This window comes from Anabrus simplex, chromosome 1, assembly GCF_040414725.1.
Source record: "Anabrus simplex isolate iqAnaSimp1 chromosome 1, ASM4041472v1, whole genome shotgun sequence".
Lineage (NCBI taxonomy): Eukaryota > Metazoa > Arthropoda > Insecta > Orthoptera > Tettigoniidae > Anabrus > Anabrus simplex.
In genome coordinates, this window is record NC_090265.1 from 1,260,899,848 (window position 1) to 1,260,923,956 (window position 24,109).

The following is a 24,109-nucleotide window of genomic DNA, read 5'->3' on the forward strand; positions in this document are numbered from 1 at the left end:
TGATCCGTGAATATTAACTTATAACTTAAACCTAAAAACATAGCACCATTTGTCTTAAAACTTTGTATATACATCCTCTTGATAAGAGTCCCCTGAATCTAAAAACGTTGAATGATGTGTGAGCAGATTAAATTGAGTCGAGGACAAAAACTAATTTCTCACTGTCTTGAAAGTCTGAGAGCATATTTCCTTATTTCGTAAGAATATTTGTATAAAAGTTTTCTTGGTGAACATCGATTGAGTCTTGATGTATGATATTTGCACCTTTTTGCAATAACCTTCGTGGACTTTAAAAAACCCTTATGATTGTATCCATAGACCTTCAACGTTGAAAATTTTAAGAAATTTCAGGCCCCATCCAAAATTAATCAGATTGATTGAACTCACCTTAACAAACACTAAATCAAAAGTCAAGTTCAGAGGGGAATTCTCTGAGCCATTCATCATAAAAACAGGCTTAAGACAAGGAAATTGCTTGTCACCACTGCTGTTCAACTGTGTCATGGTATATATAATGAGGGAATGGTACAAGAGTAACCCAAAGAACATCCGAATTGAAAGACCCAAAGACAACATAAGTTGAAATTGCCTAGGTTTTGCCGATGACCTTGCTCTCTTGTCCAACAATATTCAGGAAACCAGACAACAAGTTATATCACTACAGGAAATAGCACAGAAAATTGGTCTTGGAATATCTTTTGAAAAGACAGTAATCATGTTTACTGACCCACCACTCATAAACAAAATTGCCAAGAAATCAAAATTGTAGATAAATTTAAATATCTGGGAGAAATCATAACATATAACCTTAATGAAAAGCCAGCATGGCATAACAGAATAAATAAACTGACCAGATCACAATATGTTACCAAGAATACCTACAACAAAAAGGGGCTGTCAATAGCAACAAAATTAAAACATTACAAAACAGTCACTCAACCAGAAATAACATACGCAAGCAAAACCATCTTCAAAACAACTAACACTGCACAAATAGACAAAATAGAGAGAAGAATCATTAGAATGTGCATCAACAAATCATACCAAAAAGATGGACACTGGAGAATAGCTTCTAATGAAACAGTCTACAAGGAAATAGAACCAGTAATGAGCACAACAAGGAAGAAACGCATTTCATTTTTTGGACATCTAATCAGGACACCAGAGAACAGGATCATCAGGAGAATAATAGAAAAAGTGTGGAATAGTAAGTGCAACATTAAGTGGATTACAGAAATCAAGGAAGATATGGATGATCTACAAATTACAGTGGAAGACCTAAGAAACAAAACCGACAAAATCAAGAAATTCACAGACAACAAACCAGACTGCAAATCAGAATCAACAAACAGACAATAGGAAGGGTGATTTCCTATGAAGAAAGAAGGATAAGATCAGAGAGAATGAAAAAGTACTGGGCTGACAGGAAACTGAAAAATTATTTGTATAAAGTTGGCTAGCCGATGTGAGATGGACAGCATACAATGATATGATGATAAATGAGATGAAAAGTCAGGTTGTAGGTTTCACCAAGAGGAAAAGTCCTCTCTGTTTTAATTACTGTGTTGATGGGGTCAATGTACCTCATGGGGATCACTGTAAGTACTTATGGGTTATAGGATCAGATAACAATCGAACCCAGGATCCCTGTGACCAAAGGCCAGCACGGTAACCATTTAGCCATGGAGTTGGACTTTATGCTGGTATTTAAACACAATAAGGTATTGTAGACAGGTAGCAGGTAGAGAGCCTCTTCTTGAAGCAGCTCTACTTAAGAGTGTTGCGATCCTGCCCATGCACGTGCCAGAGGACATTGACCTGGTGTGTAGCATCTGGGTTATGAGTGAAGACCTCAATGGCATGTACAGTGGAGAGGGTGGGCTTCAGTATGGCATAAGTGATGGAAGAAGTAAATCTGTACTGTATTCCTGTGGAGTGGTTACACAGGCTTCTGTGATGATGGTGAAGCTTGTTTTTCAAAGAGGCCTAACACTTAAGTCACTGGCCCAGGACAGGCATCTCTAGTCCATGTGAGGAGCAGTTTAGATATGAGGAAGTTAGAAGCAAAGGGATACAAGTGCCAAAATTTGAGGGGGAAATGGAGTTAGTATCGGCAAATGTAAGGGTAGAACCAATTTGTTTGGTGGCAAAACAGTGCAAGTGCTATCCTGCAATCCAGTACGTTATTTCAAACCCACTTCACCAAACTGTTATTTTGTTTGGCAGTAGAGAGACAAGTACACTTATACCTCATTGCCTTCAAAGTGCTTACAATAAGTCAGCTGGAGTAAACTTGAGGATGCCGGGCTGAGTGGCTCAGACGGTTGAGGTGCTGGCCTTCTAACCACAACTTGGTAGGTTCGAACCTGGCTCAGTCCGGTGGTATTTGAAGGTGCTCAAATACGACAGCCTCGTGTCGGTAGATTTACTGGCACGTAAAAGAACTCCTGCGGGACTAAATTCCGGCACCTCGGCGTCTCCGAAGACCGTAAAAGTAGTTAGTGCGACGTAAAGCAAATAACATTATTAAAAAACTTGAGGATTGGGTGTATGCACTTCTAAAGGCGCATCACAAGTTTCAAGTAATTAGAATGACTACTGAAGATTTCCATTCAATTGGAAACATGAATGAGTCCCTAAAAGACACTGTTGTGGGTATCAGCAGATTTCAATTGATCTCTTTAAAGAAGGATCCCACTTTACTACAAGTGCTCACTCAATGGAAGCTCTGGAGTTTGAAACTTATGACATGAAAAAACATAAGTTTGGACACCCAACAACCAGTGCATTAACTTTGTATGAAGAGCTCCAAAATTTACCACTGAAAATCACTATGATTTACAGTTTCTTCTACAAATATTTGCCATCAATTTACTATGAATTTTACAAAACACTCAAGCATGGCTGACAGAAGGAAAAAAAAAAAAAAATGTCTGTGCTGCAGTGCCATCTTCTCTGACAACAGTGGAAGTAAATGTTTAATAATAATATTTAAAGTATCATACTTATCATTGATACCATACTTAACATTATTCTTTTTTCAGTACTAAATGCTATAATTTTGTGACAGTAAAAATATTATAGATAACATAAAATTAACCAAAACCTGCAATTCTTTGAAGGGAAAGGGGGTGCAAGTGACTGAGTTAGAAGTAAAAGTGTGCAAATGATTGCAGGCTTGCACACACAAAAAAAAAAAAATGTCAAGGGTAATAATTATTATTGCTTAAGACTTCATTTGCAAATGCATAACACTACATACAAAAAATTTATAGTAATACTGTTTTGATTAAAGTCCATCAGAATTTATAATAGGATAAAAACTTTGCATCTCTTTTTTTTTTTTTTTTCAGAAGTATATTTTTGGAACTAATACCCCTTGGCTTCTAACCCCCACATATGTGCTGGAAGTAGCTTTCTAAAATGTCTATGAGAGTGGCAACCTCATCAGTACTAATAACCTAAAATTAAGTCTACTGTATACAGTAGTGGTGATTAGGGGGGGTGGGGGGCGATGGGGGGCCGGTATCTTATCAGCAAATTCTTTCCTTTATTTTCTTCAATTATTAAAAAAATGATTAGTGGAAATACGTATAAAATGTAATTCGTCGCAGTCAACCGACTTGTATAGCGCCACAGCAAGTAGTGCAGACTTTGCATGTGCTGTGAGGAAGGGTACCAGGGGTACTTTTTTTTGCCAAAGTCATGGACACAAAGGCATGATTCACCCGCTTGCTGCGCACATTCGTCAGCCTGCAAGTCTCTTTAGTGTCTGTTCATTTCTAAGTGTATAGTGAATTACTAAATGATTTTTAATTGTATATTTATGCCATATGTCTATTTAATTGTAATATATGTGTAATATTGTTCCTTTGGTGAAAGTTTTATTGAATAGTTTCAAAATCTCAGAAAGCTATTATTATCACACTTAAGTTGGTAAACTGTCAACCACCGAGCTCGATAGCTACAGTCGCTTAAGTGTGGCCAGTATCCAGTATTCGGGAGATAGTAGGTTCGAATCCCACTGTCGGCAGCCCTGCAAATGGTTTTCCGTGGTTTCCCATTTTCACACCAGGCAAATGCTGGGGCTGGACCTTAATTAAGGCCACGGCCGCTTCCTTCCCACTCCTAGCACCTTCCCTGTCCCATCGTCGCCATAAGACCTATCTGTGTCGATGCGACGTAAAGCAACTAGCAAACAAAAAAAAAAACTGTCAACCTTTACCTCTCTATTCAATAGAAGTAAATAAGAAATGTAATGTTACAATTTTAGGACTTCAAATTTATTCAATCGTGTTGTGACTTCTCGCCTGGCAGTGTTTGCAGGCTTGTTCAATGAACTGTTCACCTCTTCTCGTAAACATTTTAAGGCACAGTGCCGGATATTGCGTGTGTTTTGCTACTCTTCAGGGACTTGCGCCTTGCTACATATAAGTGACTGATCTTCGACTTCTTCTGGATTTTATGATTTAAAATCATGCAGTGCTAATCCCTATTGTCTTGTATTGCTTCTTGAACTGCTTTTGTGAAAGACTTATCCTTTAATTTTTTGCTTTCCTATGCATTGTTTTTGTATTTTTAATCAGCTGATGATGACCCAGATTGGTGGTTGAAACCGGTACCGCTTTTAACCAAATAAGAATGTAACACTACATTTCTTATTTACTTGTATTGAATAGGTTGAACCACTTTGTTTCTTGTTTCAATTTAATTGTGATACAGTTTAATACGGAACATTATGAAATTTTTATCTTTACCTCTCTGTCGAAATTCGCTCAGAGACCATAAAAAACTTACCACTTTGCAGCTTCCTTTTTCCATTTTTGATACATATACCATGCCCCCCTGCCTCCAGCTGGCTATATCCCACGAATCCAACTACTTTTTGTTGTCAGTTCATTTCTTTTCCCCCACCCCCACTTCTAATTACCACGTGCCGCTACTGACTGTATATGTGGTACAAGACAAAGGCTAGGACACCCCTGAAGTAATGCATACTTCTCTCCTCCCTGAGGTGATATGGAAAATAGGCAACCAGAGAAATGAAGCACAGAGAATGAGAAGATTATAAAAATAGGGACCATTAATATCTTAACAGTGACTAAAGAATCAGAAGAAATATTGGATTTCATGGAAGGTAGAGATATTGACATGTTGGGTATTTTGGAGCTGGAAAATAACAAGATACAGCAGGGGAGAGTGGAGAAAAAAATATTGTTAATTAACTACATCCTCAATAAAAAGATGAGGAGAAAAGAAGAAGTATTTGTTAAATTGTTAAGTTGTTTTGGAGTGGAGGTATTCAAGCAAAGAATGGTGTAATTATTAAAAACAGTATAGTGGAGGTAGAATATGATATAAAAGTCCGAATCAAAATTCAAGGTGAACTGAGAGATTTTACTCAAGTGTATGCGCCTCAAACAGGAAATTAGAATAAGGACATAGAAGAATTTCTGGAGGAACTGGAAGAAAAGTTATATAAATACCCCTGTGGGTAAGGAAGGGTTGGTTGGCTTTTTATGGCAATGGGAAAAAGAAGGGTTGATTTATGTGAGATGAATGGACTAAATGTTGCAAATCATAGTTTAGGAAGACCAGCTCCTGGAAAATAATAAGATACAGCAAAGGAGAATGGAGAAAAAAAATTGTTAATTGACTATGTCCTCAATAAGAAGATGAGGAGAAAAGAAGTATTTGTTATGAGTGTATAAGAGACCCTAGGTTGAGCAATAAGAAGAATAAAAATGAAACTGTGGTGGAATGAGAAGGTATCTTTACCATAGGTACTCCAGCTTTTCTCTACAAGCTGTCACATATCAAAAATGAGGTCACTTATCAACTTGTCACTCTGGAAACCATATTGTTCCTCTTCCAAGTATGAGGATCATATTATCAGGAAACGATGAGAAACTATTGACAGAGGTAGATAAAGTTAAAAGGAGAGGGAAAGAATAATTCAGAAATTTATGGAACATATACTGGAGTACACAGGGAACAGAACACAGAGAGGAATAAGAGTAAATAAGAGATCTCAGTGTCTGATGTAGAAGAGGCAATAAAGAAAATGAATTACGAAAAGCATCAGGGGGCGATAAAATTAGTACAGAAATGACAAGAGCAGCTGAACGGATGGAGATCTATTGGCTAAGTAGAATGCTGAAAGCAATTTGGTGACAAAAGAGTGTGCCAGCAAAATGGAATAGAGGTATCATTGTCCCAATATTTTTAAAAGGAGACAGAAATTGTAGAGGAGTTACCTTAATCCATCATGTTTTAAAAATCTTTGAAAGAATATTGAAAAAAAAAAAAAAGATTTAGATCAAAGGTGGAAGCACAGATGGAAGAGGGACAATATGGTTTCCAGAACAGCAAGATGACAACTGACCTTATTTTTACAATGCAACAGCTAATAGAGAAAAGCTAGGAGTATGGCAAAGATTTAATCTTGACATTCCTTTACATAGCAACGGGTTATGACAGTGTTCTAAGGCATAGGGTATGGAGGGTACTCAGAAAGAAGAGAGTTTTCTCTCATAATTGTTTTTTCCTACCAGATCTCATTTACTTCACAATACCATACAATTTCTTCTGTCTTCTCACTGTCGGCAGCACTGAAGATAGTTTCTCATTTTCACACCAGGCAAAAGCTTGGGCTGTATCTAAATCTAAATTAAAGCCATGGTTGCTTCTTTCCCAGTCCTAGCCCTGTCCTTACCCATCACTGCCAGAGTGTCCGGCTTCATGGCTAAAGGGTTAGCATGCTGGCCTTTGGTCACAGGGGTCCCGGGTTCGATTCCTGGCAGGGTCGAGAATTTTAACCATCATTGGTTAATTTCCCTGGCACGGGGGCTGGGTGTATGTGTTGTCTCCATCATCATTTCATCCTCATCACGACACGCAGGTCGTCTACAGGTGCCCATTCAAAAGACCTGCACCTGGCGAGCCGAAACCGTCCTGGGATCTCCCGGCACTAAAAGCCACACGCCATTTCATTTCATACTGCCAGAGTTAGTGTGACATAAAACAAATAGGATTTAAAAAAAAGATCAGTATGTTATTTTTACTGCTTCATCGTTCTTTCCTTTCTTTTTCTTATACCTTCAGTCTTTGAAGAGTCAGATTTCTTCTTATCTTATAGGAGTTAAGAAAGGATGGTCATCTAGTTATATTTTCCTTTATAATAATAAACTACCACTAACATCATGTGTTAAAATATTCTCATACTGTTAGGATTAATGTGATAGGATTAATGGTAGGACCTTGAGGGACTATTCCTCAATTCATCGTAGATTTTTGGAACCAGATTAATTTAGACGTTACAGAACTGCAAACTATTTCTTTGTTAGCTTTATGAGGTTCCATTTCATTGCTCAGAAATCATTGCTACATGCTATAACTCCTGTAATTTAACAACATTATAAGAAGAATGTAACCAACAAAATTATCATTGCAAGCTGAAATTACACATTTCATTGTTTCATTATGCTTTGTCCATTGTGGCAACCTTAAAATGAGGAAAATTTTATAAAGGAATAATTAATTCTGTTTATGACTGGAACATGCGTTTCCGGCATTAAACCTGCAGCTTATCTGAATTGCATATTTATGGCATGCATGTAAGTAAATAGCAAATTATATCACCAGATTCACAAACAAGTTTTACACCAAAATACACTCTGACAGTATACATAACCAACTTGAAATTATGTTTTGTCTTTGAGAAAGGACACGATGAAATGAATGATTACTGTCAGAAAAAGATGAGAGAGATTTATACTAAATTTTCTTACTTTTGCATAACCTTTTGGACAGTCACATTGATGATGAGTGCACATTTCACATGGGCTTCCCCATGCCAGGCCTATTGTACAGCAGCATTCAGACTTGAGAGTGAGATGTGGCAAGTTGTTCTCACAGCGTCCACCCAAAAGTCGTGTCCAACATGATCCTCTCCTATTATCTGAACAAATCAACATGATTAGCTGAAAAATATTTTTGATTGAGAAGTGTATTGTTTCTTCAAGATATACAGATATTAAATTATATGAACTACACACTTTAAGAAAAGATAACAGCTGAAGACTGGGTTAATGCCTCATAGAAGAATGATTTTCCTTTAAAAGAGATTTTGTGAGCTTAGCTCAAAAACTGCATTTCCCTCTTCTGAGTTCAATTTTCCCTGAGAGGTACATGTTTTATATATCTGAGTGATTCTTTTTTACAATTTGCTTTACGTCGCACCGACCCTGATAGGTCTTATGGTGGCGATGGGACAAGGAGGGGTTAGGAGTGGGAAACAAGCGGCCATGACCTTAATTAAGGTATAGCCCCAGCATTTTGCCTGGTGTGAAAATGGGAAACCACAGAAAACCATCTTCAGGGCTGCCGACAGTGGTCTGAGTGATTCAGATGGTAGATATGTTGTTCTTCTGAGCCCTAGTTGGTGAGTTTGGTCCCTGCTCAATATGGTGGATTTGAAGGTGCTCAAATCACCAGCCTTGTGTTAATTTACTGGCACACAAAAGAACTACTGTACGACAAAATTCTGACACCTCAGCACCTTTGAAAACCATAAAATTACTTAGTGGGACATAAAACAAATAACCTTATTATTATAGCCTTCTTGGTGGCCACGATCGTTAAGGTGTCAAGTCTATATAATATGACACCATGCTTAGCGCCAGTTCGAGTCCAGTTGGTCGAAAACATTTCGCCATCAGTATGTTGGCCAGCAGGGTAGGAGAGATGGTAATATAATTTTTAGTCACTAGACTGCGTGCCGAAAGCTTGGATTCACTTCCAAACCTCTCTGCAGTGTTCATATGGAGTGAAGGCACATGTTGATGGTGACTTGTCCATTGGGTGGGGACAAAAAAGCCTTGAGCAGACCCCTTGGTGTTATACGACAGGAGTAGGCTGAGTTTAAACACCGGGTTTCACCCTCTCCCTACCTCATCATCATAATCATCCCACATTCAGACGTGCAAGCCCCCATGGGCAACAAATACAACAACCTGCACAATGCGAGTCAAACATGTCCTTGGACACTCCTGGCACTAAAAGCCATACGATAAGTAAGAAAGTACCTTATTATCATCATTATAAGTTTATTGTTTAGTATGGTTCACAAAGCCCAGATCCATTTCAAGCAAGAGATAGTGTTTGTATAGACTAGAAAAAATTGTTACTTTAACAGAATTGTCTCAATCTCATCTTTGGCTTTGACAATATGAAAGTGACTGAGATATGAGCGATGCTGGGAATGCCATTCATTATGCAGCTAGTTTCTGTTATGAATAGTGTGAAAATGTTGTTTGTAGGGTCAGTTGGAGTGTACATTTCAGTGGACTTGGCAGACTGATAGGTAATAGAACTCTTCAGCTCAATGGAGAAAGCAATTGGAAACTATATCACTCCTTGTTTCCTTAGAATGCCTCTTCTGTGATGCCTAGGCTGTCTATGACTGCTGATAGTGATGGAGCTGTCGGGCATCCAACCAACCTTTGGGCTGAGAACTCGGCACATATATATGGTTCATAGAAATAAGTGGTTAATCACAGGACATAGTCACTTTTAGCAAGTTATAATGGAAGTGACTTTCTCACAGGCTTAATCATATTTTAGACAAATAATGGGACACTTATCCCAGTTTGGAACTCAAACAATTATATCTGCACCCACTGTCACACATATCACACTGGTTGTGACAAGTAGGCCTCTACAGGACCGATGATAAAATAGAACGTTTGTCCACATATGAATCAAGCATAGCTGGGGAACTTAAAATGACACTGAAAATGGAATACAACAAACCAAAACATGGGAAATAAAACTCCCAGTACTAAAATACAGTAAACAGTAAGCACAACATTGAACTCATCATTGCAAAACATATATCTCAAAGTCAGAACAACATATCTTAAATTTCACAAAAGCAGAAAAAGGAAACTGTCATCACTCACACACAGAAGACTGATCACAAAAGTAAGAGAATACACTACAAAGAACAACATTGTACAGCTCAAATTTGAGCCTACTAATTAACACTAAAACATGTTAAACAAATCAACCAAGAAAATCACAACATTCTCAAGCAAGGAAAGAAAGGTTCCAGAAACAAGTAGGCCTACATCATGCTGCATCTACACTATAAATGTCCAACCCAATCTACTGTACAAGAATAAGATACTGTATACAGGACCAATACTGGTACGTTCATTCAACAATTACAACCCTGCCAAATTCGTAGAAAAAGGTAATCAGACAAGATATAGTAAGTGACAAAGACATGTTTTAGGAACAGTAATAAACTAGTGTAGAAGATACTGAAAAATACAACCATATTTAAAAGCACTCCATACAGAACCTAACATCTTAACTAAAACATAAATAAATAAAAAATGTAAAGTCCATCACCAACATCAATGTTAGGTATAATCATGTAAGGTGCACTGATTGACAGTTTCAAAATGTATTGCAAACATCCACTTTGACCACTCATTCTGTACAAATTGATTCTGGATTTTGCTAGGTCCACTTTCTTCATGTAACCAATAATGTTGTCTATGACAGTTGATATGTTTGGTGTGTTTATAACTTTCAAATGATACTTGTCAACGCACGAGTTACTATGAAACAACTGCACTGTGTTAGGTATATTTGACTCACACCATTCGACATATCTAAATCTTGCTTCAGTCAGTTCAATCTCATCTGATGTTAATAGCTGACCACTACCGATTGGATTTTCACCTAAAAATTCACATGGCATCAGGAAGAGTATGCAGTCTTAAATCCTGGCTGAAACCAAAATTAGCCTGGGTGGCTCCAATGACTGCAGAAATATCTGGGATAAGCTGCAGAAAATTAAATAGCAATAGAATTAAACAATAATATAGAGAGATAGTGCCTTGCCTCAGCTCTTCTAAAATGAAATATTATTCAATCCTCTTACTCATGATGCACAAATAGTACTAGCAAATGTACCCGTGCTTCGCTACGGTATTCTACATTGTACGTATATGGATAAGAAAGAAATTCCACCTTATCAGTACTGTTTATTGTAAATATAGACTTACATCAGTACCAGGTTCGACCCTATTTGGTCATCATCAGCTGACAAATCATGATATTACATCAATTAGGTGTAAATTTGTATTACTTATCTAAAAAGATGTTGTCACCCATTAGCACATCTGGATGTCTAATGGGGGTATGAGTTGGACATTGTCGTCATTTCATTTGTAAGTCCGTTAAAGTAAAATTGTTTTCGAGTTTTAAATATGATTGTAAAAACTTAACCTAAGCTTAAAAAAGCTAATTGTACGTACACATTAAACATATGGAAAACACTAAAAACATATATATAAAACACTTGATGGGTTTAAAAGTTCATGTCTTGTGTATTCCTTCTTCAGACTTCCATGTTAGAGTCTTGTGAGCATATATTTACGTCAGTTGATTTTGTGCTCATAAACAGTGGTATAGGTTCTTGAGAATGGCAGTACGCAGCGAGCTCTCAAACAGAACGTCACCCAACCACAACAACAGCAATAACCATAGCACCGGTACACAAATATAGACATGGAAGGAGTTACTACCAAAAATCCAAATTCAATCAAATCAAGACTTCATCATCTGCTTCAAACTTTTAAGAACAAGATTTTGTTTACAGCCAAGCCACATATTGTCTTTGTCCACACTATTGGATCATTTAATGACATGTGTTTTTACTATAAGCATACGTGAAGACATCTTTCAGTCATATAGAACATTCTCAAGTACCTATACCACTGTTTACGAGCACAAAATCAACCGACATAAATATATGCTCACACGACTCTAACATGGAAGTCTGAAGAAGGAATATGCAAGACATGAACTTTTAAACTCATCAAGTGTTTTATATACATGTTTTTAGTTTTTCATATGTTTAATGTGTACATATAATTAGTTTTCAAGCTTAGGTTAAGTTTTTACAATCATATTTAAACCTCAAAAACAATTTTACTTTCACGGACTTACAAATGAAATGATGACAACATCCAACTCATACCCCAATTAGACATCCGGATGTGCTAATGGATGACAACATCTTTTTAGATAATACAAATTAATGTCTAATAGATGTAATATCATGATTTTTGTCAGCTGATGATGACCAAATAGGGTCGAAACTGGTACTGATGTTGGTCTATATTTACAATAAACAGTATTGATAAGGTGGAATTTCTTTCTTATCCATATACATGTAATCAGTCAATACGGACATGAAACTCATAATTAACGATTCTACATTGTATACGGATTTCTCCGTAAATTACTGTAAAGACAGTAAGATTATATTAAATTACATGTCTCTTAGCGCTATCTGAAAAACTAAACAGGGAGGATGCCATACATTGTTTCCAATGTAAAGTCGGCATTGGGGAAGTTTTGACAATAATGGCAGGCCACATTCCCTACTGCCATCACAATCGAGTTTGGGAATTTCTAACAGCAGGCTCACTTCACAACTGCCATTCACAGTAGAAATGGAGTTTTCATTATGAAGACAGGCTCCTTTTCCTAATTCCAGTCACAATCGAGTTGGAGATATTTTATTTTAATCGAGAAATGCAGTGCTATCTAATATATCAACAATCGAAACACGACAATATATCATAGGACCATAGCTGTAGATCTCTCCAAATGGAACTGCAATTGTGCTATCAGTTTTGTAATATGACTTACCATTTAGAAAAAAACTACCCCGAAATGAAGGTCTGCACCGTCATTAAAATTCACAATTAGAATTCAAGAAGGTTCAACCTATTCAATACAAAATGTGTTGTACAAGGTGTTCACAACATATTATTTATTACTACTAGTACCAGTTTCGACGCTTGATGGCATCATCAGCTAGAAATCACAAAGTGGGCATAGTACATGTCATAAAAGTTGTATAGATAATACATACATTGCAAAATACAAATGATAGGCTGTTTTCTCATTAAAAGCTAGAAGAATGATGTGTAAAATATGGTTTATTTATTTATATCGTGTCAGAAGCATACATAAGTTTAAAATTAAAGATAAGGAAAAACATAAAACATAATATAAATACTCCAATGGTGAAGAGCCACATTAAACAATGTGAGCCCAAAACCTTGCAACATCAAGTGCATTTGGCTTCGCTTTAACCAGGTCTTCTGTTGTGCAGCTGAATGGGCATGAACTGCATTGCAGCAAATGGGCTGTGGTCTGCTCTTCTCCACATACACACAAGGTACTGTCCACTTCGAAACCCCATTTCTTCTGGTTTACCCTGCACCGCGTAACACCAGAGCGCAGTCTGTTCAGTGCTCTCCAATTCACCCAATCTGTAACATGGCCAGGAGGGAGTTCCTCTTTTGGGGTCATCCATTGACTGATCCTCGTATGTTGACTCCTGACGCGCCATTCTTGAATTCTTGCTTGCTGCGCTGTTCCTGCAAGTGTTTCGGTTACTCTCAAGAAGCTTTTCCTAGACTTAAAGGCGTTATGACTATAACTGTGTTATACTATATCACCATATTTTACACATCATTCTTCTAGCTTTTAATGAGAAAACAGCGTATCATTTGTATTTTGCAATGTATGTATTATCTATACAACTTTTATGATATGTACTATGCCCACTTTGTGATTTCTAGCTGATGATGATGCCATTAAGCGTTGAAACCGGTACTAGTAGTAATAAATAATATGTTGTGAACATCTTGTACAACACATTTTGTATTGAATAGGTTGAACCTTCTTGAATTCTAATTGTGAATCTCAGTTCAATACGGAAAAATGAAGTTCTTAACTTACAACCGTCATTAAAATGCATCCATTTTCAATATTTTCCAGGGCCAAAAGTTATACACTTGAACAGCTTGGAATTTTTCCTCAAAGAACAGGGTGTCCAGGTTTTGGGATTAGCAATTGCATACATATGGATAAATTAAAGAAGAAAGTAATACAGTTAAGAAAGATGAAATTAATAGGAAATGGGATTATAACTGAGGACAGTCGGATTGGACAAATACGTAAATACCAAGTGGATGTACCGGAAAATAAAATACCCCTCAATAAATTGTGATGGTATGAGTTACGGATATAAGAAGGCAGTAACAAAGGAGAAATTTAGGCACATGGATTCTTAGATAAACAGATAAGAGGATGACTTAAGCCTAAAGAGGCAAGGCAGAGGCAAGAAATTAAAGCGGAAAACAGAAGTAGAATAGAAATACAGTAAAAATGATAGCAAATACCAGAAAACACCTTACGGTGTAAAATAATGGGCTACACTCTGCAGTACTGTTCAAATATTAACAACACCCCTTAGTGCTATCCGAGGACAATTGTAACCTCCAATGGTATTCCATCCATATCCCGCAAAATGGCCAATTAATGTCTCTCTTGCTTTCTACCCAAGGAACAACCACGAGTTTACAGGAATGATGACGAAAATGGCAATATGCTACTTCCCTGCTGGCAAGCAGCCAAAGACGTTGCCATGGTAACCTGTAGGTTCATTGTCGGTCTATCGGGCACTCAATGCAGAGCATGAGACCCGCAGAAAATAGTATGTTTCTCCGTCATTTTAAGAGTAAGCAAAATTGTGTACATAACAAAAGTTGTTTATAATGAAGGGACATTTCACATATAGTCCACGGATTTTTCAGAAAATCAATAGTGTAAGAGAAAATGGAAGAAAACTGTTCTGGTTTTCCTATAAAACCCCCTGTCTATTCAAACATTTTAAAGTCATTTGCATATCGAAACCTTCCTCGGGATGAGTATACTCTAAATATGAAGTTTGGTTGAGGTCTATACAGCCGTTTTGCTGTGATGGTGGAACAAACTGACAGAGAGACACAAAAAATAAAAGCTACCAATACAGTCTTGAGTTGACCTAAAATGGATAAATATCTGAAAAATTGGCAAACAAATGAAATTACAGGCAGTGGGCCCCCTACAACTTTATTTATATAGATTAAAGTTTAAAATTATGAGACATTTAAAAAAGTTAGGCATTAGGAGTTACTTAAGAAGATATTTAAACTGATATTTAAAAATTAATTTTATTTGTTGATTTCTGACTAGAATCAAAGTATGCAGAATGTTTATGAAGCATACAAGAAGAAATTATGGTTGTACTACAAAGTAATAGTTATGTGTGGCTATTGCTATCCTAGTGCAGCCCATACAATGCAGACCTCCAACGAGAGTGGGCAGCATCTGCACAACAAAGTAATGGAGGTGATCATTGCTTTAAGATACAAAGTCAGCTGAGGAAACCATTGGTTTTGTAAAGCTGAAAGGCAAGACTGGTTTGACTGCAACAATGAGGAAATTTTGTGTCTCATCAATGCAAAAAAGGGAAACTATCTATCCTACCTTAAAGTCCATCCTCCAACACGAAGAAAGCACATTTTCTAGAACTCAAAAGAACAAGTAAGACAAAGATAGAGAAATTAAGAATACCTGGTGGTAACAGAAATTTCAGGAACTTCAGAGACTATCTGATGCTCGGGACCCGAGGAACATTTGTCCAGGAATAAAAGAGCTGTGTGAACCATCTCGCTCTTCATCAGGTACACTGAAAAGTGCTGACAACTCTACCACTCATACTGAAAGCTATGAAATCATGTAGCATTGGAAGGAGCATTTTTCCATCCTTCTAAATCATCCTTCCACTGCTGATGATGACTTTCTTTGTGATGTGCCTCAACAGCCCGAATAACAACTGAATAAGTTCTACCTACTGACCAAGAATTCAATGTAGCTCTCACTCGACTGAAACCTAGAAAAGCACCTGACCCAGATAATATCTCTCTGAAGTTAATCCAAGCTGGTGGTCAATCCCTCAAAGTGCGGATTTTCACTCTCATCCTCAAAATTGAATAATAATGTTATTTGCTTTACATCCCACTAACTACTCTTTTACAGTTTTTAGAGACGCTGAGGTGCCACAATTCAGTCCCACAGGAGTTCTTTTACATGCCAGTAAATCTACCAACACGAGGCTGACGTATTTGAGCACCTTCAAATACCACCGGACTGAGCCAGGATCGAACCTGCCAAGTTGGGGTCAGAAGGCCAGTGCCTTAACCACCTGAGCCACTCAGCCCGGCTCCTCAAAATTTGGGAAGTCAGATAAGTACTTGGTGAACTAAAAATATGCCACTATCAACACAATCTTCAAGAAAGGTAATCGCAGTGTTTGTGGCAACAATTAATGTATGTCACTACCAACTATTGCAGGTAAAATTCTCACAACAGTCCCAGTGTAGATTTCAAACCTCCAGAAGCACAACTGATTTGATTTTCTGTGCAAGTCAACTACAGGAAAAATGCAGAAAGCAACAAAATCCTCTCTTCTTGGTCTTTTATGACTTAGAAAAGGAATTTAACTTGGTTCCAAGACCTACTATGTGGGTAGTGCTTAAACACTTTGGCTGTCCTCAGTGTTTTGTTAATCTGGTTCAGGCCTTCCATGATGGCATGACCAGACAGGTCTGTCATCAAAATAGGATCTCAGATGAATTTCCTATTACTCATGAACTGAAACAAGGCTGTTGTTTGCTCCAACACTACTTGCATTATATTTGGCTACCATGTTATATGAATCATCTGCAAACAACCCAGGTGTGGAAGTTAGATATCGTTTTGATATCTAGCTAGACTTTGCTCCCAGAGGTTCACCCAGATTAAGAAGGTAACTAAAATGCTGTATGCAGATAGTGCTGCATCATCTACATTCACACCAGAGGAATTGCAACAGTCAGTTAACTACTACAAGAGTGCATGTGATTGTTTTGGTCTAACCGTTAATGTTCAAAAGACCAAGATCCTGACACAACCTTCACCAGGCACAACCCTTCTACATTTCAACACCTCCATCTCAGATACTCCATTGGAGCTGGTAGACCACTTTTCGTACTTGGGTAGAATCCTATCTATGTGCTGTAATTGTGAGCAAGATGTGGAGAAGAGAATGGGTGCTGCCCATGCAGCATTTGGATGGCTATGACATCAAGTGTTCATGAATGAAGACCTGACCATGAGTACAAAACTCACAATCAATCAATACAATCATTCAGTACTGATCTGCATTTAGGGCAGTCGCCCAGGTGGCAGATTTCCTATTTGTTGTTTTCCTAGCCTTTTCCTAAATGATTTCAAAGAAATTGGAAATTTATTGAACATCTCTCTTGGTAAGTTATTCCAATCCCTAACTCCCCTTCCTATAAATGAATATTTGCCCCAGTTTGTCCTCTTGAATTCCAACTTTATCTTCATATTGTGATCTTTCCTACTTTTATAAACGCCATTCAAACTTATTCGTCTACTAATGTCATTCCACGCCATCTCTCCGCTGACAGCCCGGAACATACCACTTAGTCGAGCAGCTCTTCTTCTTTCTCTCAATTCTTCCCAACCCAAACATTGCAACATTTTTGTAACGCTACTCTTTTGTCGGAAATCGCCCAGAACAAATCGAGCTGCTTTTCTTTGGATTTTTTCCAGTTCTTGAATCAGGTAATCCTGGTGAGGGTCCCATACACTGGAACCATACTCTAGTTGGGGTCTTACCAGAGACTTATATGCCCTCTCCTTTACATCCTTACTACAACCCCTGAACACCCTCATAACCATGTGCAGAGATCGGTACCCTTTATTTACAATCCCATTTATGTGATTACCCCAATGAAGATCTTTCCTTATATTAACACCTAGATACTTACAATGATCCCCAAAAGGAAGTTTCACCCCATCAACGCAGTAATTAAAACTGAGAGGACTTTTCCTACTTGTAAAACTCACAACCTGACTTTTAACCCCGTTTATCAACATACCATTGCCTGCTGTCCATCTCACAACATTTTCGAGGTCACGTTGCAGTTGCTCACGATCTTGTAACTTATTTATCACTCTATAGAGAATAACATCATCCGCAAAAAGCCTTACCTCCGATTCCACTCCTTTACTCATATCATTTATATATATAAGAAAACATAAAGGTCCGATAATACTGCCTTGAGGAATTTCCCTCTTAATTATTACAGGGTCAGATAAAGCTTCACCTATTCTAATTCTCTGAGATCTTTTTTGTAGAAATATAGCAACCCATTCAGTCACTCTTTTGTCTAGTCCAATTGCACTCATTTTTGCCAGTAGTCTCCCGTGATCCACCCTATCAAATGCTTTAGACAGGTCAATCGCGATACAGTCCATTTGACCTCCAGAATCCAGGATATCTGCTATATCTTGCTGGAATCCTACAAGTTGAGCTTCAGTGGAATAACCTTTCCTAAAACCGTATTGCCTTCTATCGAACCAGTTATTAATTTCACAAACATGTCTAATATAATCAGAAAGAATGCCTTCCCAAAGCTTACATACAATGCATGTCAAACTTACTGGCCTGTAATTTTCAGCTTTATGTCTATCACCCTTTCCTTTATACACAGGGGCAACTATAGCAACTCTCCATTCATCTGGTATAGCCCCGCCGACCAAACAATAATCAAATAAGTACTTCAGATATGGTACTACATCCCAACCCATTGTCTTTAGTATATCCCCAGAAATCTGATCAATTCCAGTCGCTTTTCTAGTTTTTAACTTTTGTATCTTATTGTAAATGTCATTGTTATCATATGTAAATTTTTATTATTTCTTTGGCCTTAGTCTCCTCCTCTATCTCGACATTATCCTTGTAACCAACAATCTTTACATACTGCTGACTGAATACTTCTGCCTTTTGAAGATCCTCACATACACACTCCCCTTGTTCATTAATTATTCCTGGAATGTCCTTCTTGGAACCTGTTTCTGCCTTAAAATACCTATACATACCCTTCCATTTTTCACTAAAATTTGTAAGACTGCCAATTATGCTTGCCATCATATTATCCTTAGCTGCCTTCTTTGCTAGATTCAATTTTCTAGTAAGTTCCTTCAATTTCTCCTTACTTCCACAGCCATTTCTAACTTTATTTCTTTCCAGTCTGCACCTCCTTCTTAGTCTCTTTATTTCTCTATTATAATAAGGTGGGTCTTTAGCATTCCTTACCACCCTTAATGGTACAAACCTGTTTTCACATTCCTCAACAATTTCTTTAAACCCATCCCAGAGTCTGTTTACATTTATATTTACCGTTTTCCACCGATCATAGTTACTTTTTAGAAACTGCCTCATGCCTGCTTTATCAGCCATATGGTACTGCCTAACAGTCCTACTTTTAAGACCTTCCTTTCTATCACATTTATTTTTAACTACCACAAAAACAGCTTCATGATCACTAATACCATCTATTACTTCAGTTTCCCTATAGAGCTCATCTGGTTTTATCAGCACGACATCCAGGATATTTTTCCCTCTAGTTGGTTCCATCACATTCTGAATCAGCTGTCCTTCCCATATTAACTTATTTGCCATTTGTTGATCATGCTTCCTGTCGTTCGCATTTTCTTCCCAATTGACATCTGGCAAATTCAGATCTCCCGCTACAATCACATTTCTTTCCATGTCGTTTCCCACATAGCTGACTATCCTATCAAATAATTCTGAATCCGCGTCGGTGCTACCCTTTCCCGATCTGTACACTCCAAATATATCAAGTTGCCTATTATCTTTAGAAATGAGCCTTACACCTAGAATTTCATGTGTCTCATCTTTAACTTTTTCATAGCTTACAAATTCTTCTTTCACCAGAATGAATACTCCGCCTCCCACCCTTCCTATCCTATCTCTACGATACACACTCCAGTGCCGTGAGAAAATTTCTGCATCCATTATATCATTTCTCAGCCATGATTCAACTCCTATTACAATATCTGGTGAATATATATCTATTAAATTACTTAATTCTATTCCTTTCCTTACAATACTTCTACAGTTCAACACTAACAATTTTATGTCATCCCTACTTGATTTCCAGTTCCCTGTTCCCTTATCACCGCTCCCTAGGCCATCCCGTTTCCCTGAATGTACCTCCCTATTACCCTTCCAAACAAATTTCCTAACTTATACGTACCACTGTGGTTTAAATGAAGGCCATCTGAGCGCAGATCCCTATCTCCTACCCACCCATTTGGATCTAGAAATTTCACTCCCAGTTTCCCACATACCCACTCCATAGTCTCATTTAAATCCCCAATCACCCTCCAGTCAGTATCCCTTCTACACACTATTCCACTAATAACAATCTCCGCTTTCTTAAACTTCACCCGTGCTGCATTTACCAGATCCCACACATCTCCAACTATGTTGGTACTTATATCAGCTTGCCTTACGTTGTTGGTACCAACGTGAAACACTACCACCTTCTCCTTCCCCTCCTCCCTCTCTTCTACTTTCCTCAACATCTGCCTCAACCTAATTCCTGGATAACATTCTACCCTGGTTCCCTTTCCTCCACACACTTTCCCCACATGTCTAACGATGGAATCTCCCATGACCAGAGCCTCAACCCTACCCACCTCGTTTGATCCCCTCCCCTCCTGGTCAGCCCTATCTTTCCTGATAACTGCAGAAGCTACTTCCTCCTCCCTTTTCTCCTTCCCATGACCCTGTTCCACCTGTCTTTTCCTATCATCTACTCTACATTTTCCTTTCCTACCTTTTCCCTTCCTCCTACTTCCACGCATCTCAGCAACAGTTCCCTGTCCCTCATCTTCCCTCTGTTGTTCTACCTGGAGTGACTCGTACCGATTTTGCACAGACACCTGTCCTGAATTCTGATCCTGAATAGAGCTCTTAGCGTGCAATCTCCTTCCCTTCACGGCATACCACGCAGTTGTCATCACAACACTGCTGTATGGTTGTGAAACTTGGACCCTTTACTGACATGACTTGAAAAAGCTTGAGTCCTTCCACCAATAAAAACTTTGATCCACCCTTAGGATCAAAAGGGAAGACCATGTCACCAATATTGCTGTTCTTGAGAAAGCGCATGCCAAGAGTATAGAGTTATCCATTATTGGCCATCAGCTTAGATGGATTGGCCACATCCGTTGGATGAGTGATACCAGCTTTCTATGCCAGATCCTGTATGGTGCACTTTGTTCTGGCACCAGACCTCGTTGAGCTCCTATGAGGCATTACAAGGACCAGATTAAGCACACTATGAAGATGCTTGCTCAAGACTGCTCAGTTTAGTGCCGGACCATCCCTGCTGCTGTCAATCTGTTTGAAAGGGAACAATGCAAATGTGAAGAGGCCAGGAGACAAGCACGAAAACTCTTTGCAGCACAACAACACCTTCCTTCAACAGTTCTGTGCAATCTGTGTGGTTGCTTGTTCCATGCTGGGATTGCTCTGTTCAATCATCGAAAGTACATCCACAGACAGAAGTGAATTTATTGGAAGAAGATAATTATTCAGAAACTAGTTAAGCCGGCGATATTCATTTGAAAGGTTGCAAATCCAAAGCCATATCTATACAGGCCATGAAGGTCCTTGGAGAAGTAGAAGGCAAAGATTTACACTATCTGAAACCAAAGCACTTTTTGGGAGAGAGTAGTTAGCTCTAAGCCCAGTCACTTCTTTGGAATAAACCAGTTACTCATTTCTAATGTAGGCTGAGTGAACCTCAGGGCTGTGTGTCTCCCCAGAAATGAAAATCTCGTTTCTAAATTTTTGAATTCCAGGTGAAGAATCAAATGTACATATTTCTGAGTGAACCAAGCACACCTTTATTGCCTCAGCTAGACAGCCCCCAACAAAGTTTGCTAATTCTTTAATTTTAGCACATTAACAATATTATGAAATCATTAGATACAGGATATTTTGGCACTTTAGATCCTTTTCAAGCCGGCCCTGCAGTTAAGGGATAGTGTGCCTGCCTCTTATATGGAGCCCCTGGGTTTAATTTCCGGCCAGCTCGGGGATTTTTATCTGGATCTGAGAGCTGGTTCAAAGTCCACTCACCCAATGTGATTACAATATTGAGAAGCTATCTGATGGTGAGATAGTCTCTCTGGTCTAGAAAGTCAAGAATAATGGGCGAGAGTATTTGTCATGCTGACCATATGATACCTTGTAATCTGCAGGTCTTCAGGCTGGGCAGCGGTCGCTTGGTCGGCCATGGCCCTTCAGAGCTGTTGTGCCATGCTGTTTCGTTTAGTTCTTTTATCAACAGTTGTGCTTATGTTTATTCTATGTATTCTGTGTATAAGGTTTTTTAGCAGGTTTCCAATGAGCTGTTAACACTAGAGTTTTAGTGATTACATAAAACAAAAATAGTGATTGTATAATCTTCAACATAATACTCATGCTTAAAGCACAGACAGACAGACAGACAGACAGACAGACAGACAGACAGACAGACAGACAGACAGACAGACAGACAGACAGACAGACAGACAGACAGACAGATGGGAAGGCCATTTTCAAACAATATTTATCCTAATGAGAATTATCATTTCAGTGGGATGCATTATGAACTTACCTATACAGATCTTTCCAGTATTGTCTACAATGAAGCCCGGCTCACATTCACATTCAAATGAGCCCAATGTATTGATACAGTCTCCATTAAAGCATGCGCTTGGGCCCAGTTCACGGCATTCATCTATATCCTCACAAACTTGAGTGTCAGGGTTCAGCTGACTTCCAGTTGGACAAATGCACTGCATGGACATGAATGCAGAAATTATTCAAATTCATTTCTAATAAAAGTCTGGACAATTTTTGTTTTGTTTTCCATGTAGTGTATTGCAGTATACAAAGGAGGAAAACATTTACAACACACAGGTAGCTCAAAATAATGACAAAGATCTGATTAGTAACCAAAAAATCTTCCAAGTTTTCATCTTTCAAAATAATCCAATAAAATGTTAAGTAAGTACTATTCTTGATGAAATATAGTCTAAGGCCACTTTGTGAAGATAATATTATATTTTTATTCCATTTTAGTGGCTGAAACTATGAATTATTAAAACAAGCAATTTGTACAAGCCCTGTTGTCTTATCAGCTAATTATTTTATTTTATTATTAACAAAATTATTAGCAGAAATATGCAAACAAAAAAAAAAAGATGTTAGTCGTGGCTAACTCATTTGTATAGCACCACAACAAGTAGTGGACACTTTGCATATGCTGTGAGGGATGGTAGCAGGAGTATATTTTTTGGGCAAGGTCATGGACATTGAGGTATGATTTAGCTGCTTGCCGAGCGCATTCATCAGTCTGGCAGTCTCTTTAGTGTCTGTTAGTTTCTTGTTGTGTAGTCAAATACTAAATGATTTTTAATTGTATAATCACACCATACTTCTATTTAATTGCAATACATGCATAATGTTGTTTCTTTGCTGAAAGTTTTATTGTATGGTACTGAATTAAAATCTCAACTTCTGCTGAGGATCGCTACTTTGGCAGCGATCCATCCCCGATGCTGTCAAACTGTTTGAACAAGTATGTTGTAGACACAAAGAGTCCAAACAGCAAGCACGCAAACTCACCAGGCATAACCATGCCTTCCACCATCTATAAAATGCAACCTGTGTGGATGAATTTTCTATGCAAGAATTGGTTTGTTTAATTATTAGATATTTGCACATAAAGTACATTGAGTGTGAAGTGGTTTGCTAAGGAGGAAAATTGTACACTCAGAAATGAGTAACAGCCACTGCCGCTGTTTCTACTGATGATAAAAAACAAGAGAAGTGACTGGTATCAACTGAATTGTGAAAACATTATTCTTGGCACCATGCACAACAAGTAAGCATCTCTTTGTCTCACTGTCCTACGCATTTATTTTTCTTTGTTTCAAAGCAATATTTGACTAGCATTACAAATTCAGGAGGACATTCTGTTGTGTACTGGCTTGCAAACCAAGAATATCATATTGCCAGAATCATGGAGGTGAAAACTGAAATTGGATAAAGGATTGCAATTTAAGTATGGTATCCCTGTGGAAAAGCAGCAGTACAGAGTTTTCTACTGCTGGAAGAAATTATCAAGCTGATGGATTTTCACTGTATGAGAAATCTGGAGCAGTTTGACAGTCTCACTGCAAGGATACCTTCAACATACTGTAAGTTGTGTCATTGTAGGTGGGGATGAAGGCTTCTTTAAACCATTGTTTCAAT

General features: G+C 38.0%; 1 protein-coding gene across 1 annotated transcript in view; it reads right to left on the minus strand.

Moving 5' to 3' along the window:
- The window catches only part of LOC136858261 (fibrillin-2), a 529,944-nt gene that overhangs the window by 198,318 nt on the left and 307,517 nt on the right, over positions 1-24,109 (minus strand). Inside the window, exons 16-17 of the mRNA XM_067137663.2 lie at positions 22,467-22,647; positions 7,791-7,960 (exon numbers count right to left, since the gene is read on the minus strand). Of these exons, the coding sequence (XP_066993764.2) occupies positions 7,791-7,960; positions 22,467-22,647 (351 nt within the window). The remainder of the gene's footprint in view (positions 1-7,790; positions 7,961-22,466; positions 22,648-24,109) is intronic.